Source organism: Spermophilus citellus (assembly GCF_964194105.1).
Source record: "Spermophilus citellus genome assembly, chromosome: X".
Taxonomy (NCBI): Eukaryota; Metazoa; Chordata; class Mammalia; order Rodentia; family Sciuridae; genus Spermophilus; species Spermophilus citellus.
In genome coordinates, this window is record NC_138190.1 from 88,316,626 (window position 1) to 88,325,747 (window position 9,122).

Sequence of the window (9,122 nt, forward strand, 5' to 3'; positions counted from 1 at the left end):
TATATTTTTGCCAGTGGATTTGCAATTCCCTTACCTAGGTCCCTAATGACAAACTGTGACCAAAAATACTTATTACTGTCTAGATCGAAGAAGTTTTATCTTGTCTCTGGCAGAGATGGCTGCTGCTTTTGCTTCTTGTTCTTCTTTTATCACTTTCCTCCTCCTCCTCCTCCTCCTCCTCCTCCTCCTCCTCCTCCTCCTCCACATACTTTTCCTGTTCCTCCTCTTTCTTCATCATCTAAAATAACTGGATCTGTTTTGAACTAAGGAGTTTTCAGGCCTCAAGATTTGAGTCCTTCCAAATTTATATGCTTTCTTCATGTTATTTTTTCTGTTTGCAAATCCTAGGGACAACTTAAGAAGCAGGGGAGACTAGTTTGCAAATTAATTCATCCATAGAGAGTAATGTGTTTGAATTTCCACAAGTATGTGTAGATTTTAGGTTCTTCAATTTTATCTTGCTTAGGTTTAGGTCAATACTTTCAGATAAAGATGAAGCAAAATATTAAGTCATAAATAGGCTCATAGAGGAATTTTAGCAGGGAGTTAGTGAATTTTTGGCCTACCTGTGTTAAAGCAGGGGCCAGCATCTTAACAAGTTATTTTTGATGATATGAAATGGTTCCTTTCTAGTCTCATAGCTCTGTCTCCAGCTGCTGGAATACATGGTGTCTAGCACATAATCTTTACCAGTACTTTGTCATTCTGGAAATAGTATCTTCACTTTTTTTCATCAGGTCTCTTTATTGCCATTCTTATATTGTAAATTTCTTACTTTTAATACAACACTTAATTTATTTACTAAGCTGAAGTTTTGATTTTTTAAAGGTAATTCATTTGCAGTACATTTATGTATGTAGGTTACCTTTTGCTGGGCAGAGATGTTTTTTCTGCTTTTATACATTAACTGTGTTTTCTTTCATACATAAAATGGGTATAAATACTTTAAAGCTAGGTTAGATTTGTTTTAACTGTATTGACATAAATGTCATGAAGTATTGTGTGAAACAAAAAAAAAATATAAGCAGCAACTCACTGTCTTTGGTAAAGACAAAAGGAAACACAGGTATCAGATTTAGGCCACGGGTGAGTAAATCTTAGATTTAAGTCTTAACTTGCATGAGGTAAGAGTAGTATATATAATAAGTTAATACAAGTCATCTCAGATAATTGCATATTACTCTACTTCATAATATTGAAATTCACTCTCCTCTCTCTCTCTCTCTTTAAAAGAAAAAAGAATAAATGATGTGAGTGGACTTTTAATGAGAGTGCAATACTAATCTAAACTTAAATTAAGCACTATGTGTCAGTGATGGGTAGGATACAAGGGTGGATGGCACCTCTGTTGCTCAAAAATATGGCCAAGTCTTTTTAGATATACTGCCTGTTGGATTTCCTGCCGTAACTGTACTCCCTCTTCTTCTGAATCCATTTTCAAACACAGATGATTTTTAATAGGAGGTATTGATGAAATTGCTGACTCTCAGCATCTTGACACTCAGGATAAACTTTTTTTAAAATATATTTTTTCATCATAATGTGTTTCCCTTTAGGTTTTTTTTTGTTTTGTCAGCAGTGGGAACAGCAACAACAATAAAAACAGAGGAGTATATAGGGGGAGATCTATAGCCTTTTAAAAATACAATTCTTCACACTTGTCCCAAAAGGCAATAAAGGACTATCTAAAAGTACCATTTCCCAGAAGGGCCTGTGGATGCCTAAGAAACCAGAACACTGGGGAGTAACACTGATTCCCGGGGAAAAGCTGATGAAATTGACATTTTCTTTTCTCCAAACAGATCAGAATGAAGGATTTCATTGCAGAGAAGAATGCCGGATTCTTGGCCACTCTGACAGGTGCTGGATGCCCCGGAATCCCATGCCCACTCGTTCCAAGTCTCCTGAGCATGTGAGGAACATCATCGCGCTCTCCATTGAAGCTACTGCTGCTGATGTTGAAGCTTACGACGACTGTGGCCCCACCAAGCGGACTTTTGCAACCTTTGGGAAAGATGTCAGCGATCACCCAGCTGAGGAGAGGTCCACCCTGAAAGGGAAGAGGACTGTCGATGTAACCGTCTGTAGTCCCAAGGTCAACGGCGCTATCCGGGAGGCAGGCAACGGCTGTGAGGCGATTAGCCCTGTCACCTCCCCCCTCCACCTCAAGAGCCCTCTGCCCACCAAGCCTTCCATGTCTTACACCGTTGCCCTGGCTCCCCCGGCCCGTGATCTGGAGCAATATGTCAATAATGTCAACAATGGCCCTTCCCGTCCCTCTGAAGCTGAGCCCCGTGGAGCTGACAGCGAGAAAGTCATGCATGAGGTCAACCCCATTCTGAAGGAGGGTCGCGACAAAGAGTCCCCTGGTGTGAAGCGTCTGAAGGATATTGTTCTCTAAACCAGTCTCTGGGAAGAAGAGAAAGAAACTACGCTGGCTAGCGAAGATGTAGGAGCTACTCATTTTAATTGCTCACCAATGGTTGGTTCTTGAGTGGCTATATTTCAGAGCTTTCCCTAAATGTATTGTTTATAAATGACTATCATTCTGTGACAATCCCTCTCGTTTCAACAGGCAGCAGGGGTGTTCAGTTAGAGCAAATTAGCTTTGGCTTGAGTTGTTCATGGGGCCTTGATGTTGGGGAAACAGAGACAAATTCAGTTGTGAAAAGTATTATGTATTAAGTGTTTGAATTTATATATTTTTCTATGTCAAAATTATAATATAAATTACCATTGTTTGTGGAGGATTACATTTAAAAAAAAGCAAAAGAAAAAAAAAAAGCTCTGGACACCTTTAATAAGCTCGCCACTGTTTTTTGTAGTGTAGACAAGTTAATGGTCATTTATTGTGTACTATTCATTGATTCAGTGATGTGAAATCGAGCCCCAAAAGGTTGTTTCTGAAGCTCGAGTACTTTCTAATGCCGCTACTTTGCTGTGGACACCCCTGCTTTAAGAACCCTTTTGCTAGCTGTGCTATTGTTGTATTTGATATTGCAAATTGCTATGTGTGTGGTGATGGCAAAAAGGCTTTTAAAGGTTGGTGTTTCTTTTTCTTAAAAAAATAATAAAAATACAGATAAAAACAAAGAGCAAACAACTGAGACAGCAAATGAATGAGCAACACCACACATATAGATTGAGTACTTGGAGGATACTCACATTTTTTAACCCATGTAGTAGTGATTGCTCACCACCTTGCAATGTATTTTTCCTGCCTTTCAGTCTTCTGCCCAGGTCCATGATAGATCATCACAGAAAGTCATTTTTAGATATGCTGCTATCTAATTTGCAGTTGTCAGAAATACTGTGCTTAAACTTTCATGAGATCCATTTTTCTAATTTTCAGACCCTGAACTGGAAAGTTGCTCCTGAAGTTATCAGGTTCCAGGCTTAGAAATTCCCTGTCTCCAATCATCTAAAACTCAAAATGACTAAATCTATTTTGAGATCTAAATTAGTGTCTCTTTAGACACACACTTCCTGATTCAGTGTTTCCCAATCATGATTGGAATTAGACTGTAAAGCACATCATGGGCTTGAATCGAGAACTCCATGTTGCTCTGTATCTTAGGTTTATAAATAGGGATAGAGTAAGCAGTACAAAATGTACATTTAGGAAAAGACAGGTAATAGGCAACAGCATCACTAATCCAATTACTGTGCCTTCTAAATGGAGACACTTGGACACTTGAACTCGTCTTTTTATGACTAATACTTTTTTGATTAAAAATGTGAACAAGAAACTATTAAAACAAAAATCTTTTAGATTTAGCTAACTCTTTTTGCTGTAGGCTAGGAATACACCTTTTTTATTAACAGACTGCACATTTCTTCTTTGTTGTTGTTTTAACATTCCTCTAAATCCACAATTTATAATTTGTCTATTAATATTCACTAGCCAACATAGTATTCTTGCAGCCTAAGAGTTCATTCTTTAGAAATAAAACTCAAGAAATATGTTACCTTCTGCCTTGGTCTTAAAAGAGTTGTTTCTTGAGAAACAAGTTTTGTGGATCTGTTCTGTTTCATTTTTTTGAAATTCAGGAATATCCAGAAAGAAGCCCTAGGTTACAGTACTAGAATGCAAAAGATAATTTATTTTCTTAAGTTTAGGTAAATAAGGTCATGTCTTTTAAATGTTTTAGTTATTTTTGCCTGAGTTTCTAGCTTTGTACATTACTAGGAATATTTTCTTTTATGGGAGGGGAAAGGGTTTTGAGGGAGGAGGGTGGGTAAAGCAGTGGGGGTGGGGTTAGGTAGGGGAGAACATTTCTGAGGAAGAACCTATAATGAGCTACAAATCCATTCTTATTTCTTATTCAGTGCTGAATACTACCTCATGCAAAATATTGGTGTGGCTGCAAATTTCCCTCTAAACTGACACAATTAGAGATCAATTTACCATAACATCTTTATTTTGCCTCATTTCATTCTCTTTCATATAATTTCTCCTCTTATGATTTATTTCATTTTGTTAGATTCTGAATTAGGTATTTATTTCTTTTTGCAAGTGACTATTTGATTAACATATTAAAAATGAAAGTTTCCCCTTTAAGTTATGATGGCTGCCTATAGAATTTAGACTGTTCCTGATATTATGTTGTTAGCTACCACCTCAAGGTCACTTTGACGTCAGATTTGACAGTTTTCTACAGGTGTGCAAGACTATGGAATGTTATATGGCTGTTGAATCAGAGATTCCAATGACTGCCATGCCTCTTGCCAACCAAGTTTAAAATGGTTAGAGTAGCAGTGGCATTAATACTGCTGTTTTTATTGAGTTTTCTTTCGCCTTCATTTCTCCCCAGAATTCAGTTTTAAGCTGTGAACCTATCCCTTTTCCCTATCCAAATACTTTCTTCTCAGTGGGAAGTCAGAGGTTTTTTTTTTTTTTTTTTTTTTGGCTTCCATAGCCTTTACTGAGCATGTTCACAGGATTCCTCTCATTAAGAAAATATCTTTTTTTCCCCTACAATTTTCTGATGTATGTGTCCTCCCAGAAGTGCAAGTGCATCCTAGGAGGGCTTTGTAAGCTGATTTTACAGGCAGACTGTGCCTGCAAATAGAAAATTTGTGCAAGAATCCTAAATATCTCTTTGGCCAATGTTTTTTTTCCTCCTTTTAAACATGCCTGAAGAAAAGTTACAAGGGCCAGAAGGCCAAATATTCTTTATTTTCCTTCCGAAAACATGTTACACACTTAAATATGAGGGGACAATTTTGGTTCCTAAGTCCTAAAGAACTCTATTCCATTTATCCTGAATCCCTTGGTTTTGGAGTCTGACATACTTTTCAAACAACAGTTTTCAGAAATTCCTTGGGAAAGAAAACTTCTTCATGCAATCTAAGGGATTTAGTTTGCATTGATTGATTGCTTTCCTACAAGTGGGGGGGATATACTATATAACAAGGGATAGGAAAAGAGAGCCATGATGGAATGTAGTATCTTTTTTTTTTCTTTCCCTAAGGTGACTAGTCTATGAACCTGTTCAGAATGGCACTTAGCATTTCTTTGATCCTCTTAAAGCCAGCACATTAAATTATGGTCCATCTTATTACCAAAATAGGTAATGGGCAAAGGGATCCTGCAGTTCCTGCAGAGCAGTGGTTCTCAAAATGTAGTCCCTTGAACATCAGTAACAACATCACTAGGGATCTTCTTTCCCTGCCTAGACAAACTGAACCAGAAACTATGGGTATAGTGCCCAGAAATCCATATGAATCAGATGCCACTGAAGGTTGAGGGCTTTTTAAACCACAGGCTTATGGGCCCCTGCCCTCACAGTTTCTGATTCAGTTGGTCTGGGATGGGGCCTCCCTCTTTGCATATCTAAAAATTCTCAGATGATGCTGATGGGACTGCACTTTGTGTATCACTGCTCTAGAGAAAACATGTTTAATAGGGCTAATTTCACCTAAGGTACCCATTCAAACAAATTCCTTGAGATGGTGATGCACTAGTCACTAATGAGAAATGTTAAAGGAAATACAACTCAGAACTCTGAAAACTGGACAGAACCACCCAGAGTATTTTCCCAATGTGTCACTTCACATATGACTGACTGATTGTATGGGGGAATTTAGATGACGTTTTTCTATATACCTATCATATCATTATAAAGAAAACAAAGTGGTCCACTTGAAGCAGCAAAGATAAAGGGCTGTTCGGGCAGAGGCAGGGGTAAAGGGAGATAGCTCAGCTGGGCATCCAAGGTGGAAAAAAATATTATTGTACATAATAGCAGTTCTGGCTGGAATCACAAGGACCACTTTATGGGGATCATTTTGATGTTGAGTGCTCCCCAAGGCATTCTGACAAGTCTGGTCCACTTGGCTCTTTACCCAGGGTAATAAGACCCTTACTGACTTTGAAAAACTGGCATAAATGAGCTTAAGAAGTCCATTGTATACAGTCCTAGTGTTTGCCTTCTTGGAAAAATTACATTTAAGGATGTCATTTCATGAGTCAAATTGTATCTGCTGACACTGAAGTGTATTGAGATGTTGTTCTTTAGTTTAAGTATGTAACAAAGTAATATTCAAAGGGGATGTGTGGGGGTGGGGCTGGGACTGGGTGGCTTTATATTGATAATGAAATATTCCAGAGCAAAACACATTGTCCTAATGAAGTTGTTGCAGCTCTCTTTGTTTTCTTGTGAGGCTGAAATTGGCCTGTGGGTCACTTGTTGTGCAAAAGTGAATTATTTTCAAATAGGAATCATATTGCTTTTGTAAAACAAAGAAAATCAACCACCTTGTCTGAAATAGATATTGTGAGGCGCTCTTGGTGAAGAAAAACCCACAAACACCTGATCTTGATTGGAAAGCATTGTAGGTCATTAGGGAAAACTGATGATACTGACTGTTGCTCCAGCTGTGTTGGCAATTAAAGATGACCTTGTTACTAACCTAAAGTCGCTGTCAACCTTAGTTAGCAAGGAAACCAGCTAACACCATTACAGCACTGGTTAAGTAGACTTTACTGGCACTGGCTGGCGTTCAGCTGAGGAAGGCTAGGATACAGACTTTAATGACCAAGAGCCAGACTAGCTCAAGCTAGAAATTCAGCAACAAATACCTCCTCATGCTATTTGAATGCTAAGGTATTAGTTGCAAAAGGCTTACGCCTTCGCTCCTCTAGTGAGGGGAATGAGCCTGATGACACTATTACTGTTTACCTGTCAAACCAGGGTGGAAGTTTAGAGGGATGCAAGTACAGTATGTCTCATTAAGCAGTCTCTGTTGCTGATTATATGAAGATGAAATTGTTGTATATGCTGATCTGTATGTTATGTACATTTTCACAGTGATTGAATCATTGTAAAAAGAAAAAAGACAAAAAAGAATCAACACTCTGTCTATTTTATGAAGATGATAAAGCAGCTTTATTAAATTATTACAGTTATGTTTTAAATGGTGTTATCTGCCACATTGTTTCCTTTTATCTGGTGGTTCTCTGTTTCCCCCTTAAATGTGTTTTCTCTGCTTCAAAAATTAAATGCATTTTAGTATTAAAGGCTATTATGGAAAAAATTATTGAGTGTTTGATGAAATGTGTCTGGAGAGTGTTCCTTGGTTCTGGGTGGGGGTGATTGAGACCCAGGAGGTAATGAATCCTTGGAATCATTGATGTTCAGGCCCAAAAGGTTCCTTTTGTCTTTGCCATTTTACCCTGACTCTCCAATTTAGAGGGGCCTTTTCCTCCATTCAGACTCCAGTTATTCCTGTGCACCTCTCTTTCTTGCCACTCCTGTCAGTCAATACCTTTGCCAGAGGAGGGGGGTCCATTCACATCCAGAATGGTGAAGATTTTCCTGGGTGGTACTTTAAACAAGAGCACTAAAACCATTCTTTAAAATAAATCATTTCAGGGCAACTTCACAGTGGGATTCTCTGAAGAATTAATCTTTAAAAAGGTGAAAAATAGTAGAGGCTGACAGCAGGGAAAAAGAGAGTTTAAAACAAAGATGACCTGGGTGCCCCTTTGATGCCTTCAGGTTTGAAAGCAAAGCAACAGGAGAGGCTCTGACTTTGCACATAACAAGGCTGCAGAGAAAGCCCTGACAAGCTTTCTTTATCCAAACCATTATTCTCTGGGACTTAGCACTTGGGCTGTAAGTATTCATTCTGGTTGCAACTGGCAGGGGGTGGAGGGTGGGAACCATGGGAGGCAGGATCAGGGGCATGACAGAACATTCCAAATTGTGCCTTTAGTGGTTAGGGGCTAAATTGCTTCAGCATGACCTATTCTCTCTGAACAATTAAAAATAATCTCAAGGAAATCCACTGACTCCCTGGATCTCCATCTTACTATTATCTCTATCCACCTGGATTAAATTGAGATTGCATCATAACCCACAGAATTAGCCCTAGAGCCAAAGCAATAGCCAGTGAGATGGTATTACAGTTTAACAGGTGTTGGAATGCATACACAGACATGCTGGGACACATGGATACACATACACTGGTGTATGTACAGGTGTTCAAACAGTTTCACAGATGTTCATAAAGGCATGTTGGAAGGTGGTTAGTCTGTCACTGACTTAGAGGCCTTTAAGTCATAGGAAGCAAAGTGAGCGATTCTGGGTTAACACTCACAAAAAGAAAATAAGTTACTCTGACCCTCTTCCATCTACCATTTGTAGGCAGGACAAAAAGGAAAGGCAACTCTTCCTTAAAATGAGATCCTCCAAGAAATGAACAAGAGAAAATAAATTCTCACATGATGAAGGGGATTCACACAGGCAAGACAGGCATATCCAAGTTTATGACAATGGTAGTAACTGCCTAAGTGTGGGTTTATTGGCATCAACTCAAATACATTTACACTTATTAAACAAAACAAAGCAAATAATTAAAATGATGTATTTTGTTTTGGTAACCAAGTGCTTGTGACACAACTTGTATGTGTCACTGGCATGCTGTATGGGGTCAAGAAACCCTGGTGATAATTGATGCCTAAGACAATACTCTCTGACAGCAGACAAAAGCTGCTCCAGACACAAAGACATGACTAACCATTTTCATTATTTTGCTTTTGGGGTATAGATATGACTTATAAAGGTATACCCTAGATGCCACTGTCATCACTTGTAAGGAAATAGGGCCTCAAAACA

The 9,122-nt window shown here is 38.5% G+C and overlaps 1 protein-coding gene across 4 annotated transcripts in view; it reads left to right on the forward strand.

The window, feature by feature from the left end:
* Positions 1-7,538, forward strand: part of PCDH19 (protocadherin 19) — a gene marked incomplete at its 5' end in the record, with an annotated part of 107,939 nt that extends 100,401 nt beyond the window's left edge. For all 4 annotated transcript variants that reach the window (XM_081276603.1, XM_081276604.1, XM_081276605.1 and 1 more), the window contains one exon: positions 1,803-7,538. In XM_081276603.1, the coding sequence (XP_081132729.1) occupies positions 1,803-2,401 (599 nt within the window). In that variant the 3' untranslated portion in view covers positions 2,402-7,538. The remainder of the gene's footprint in view (positions 1-1,802) is intronic.
* Positions 7,539-9,122: the final 1,584 nt, after the last annotated feature.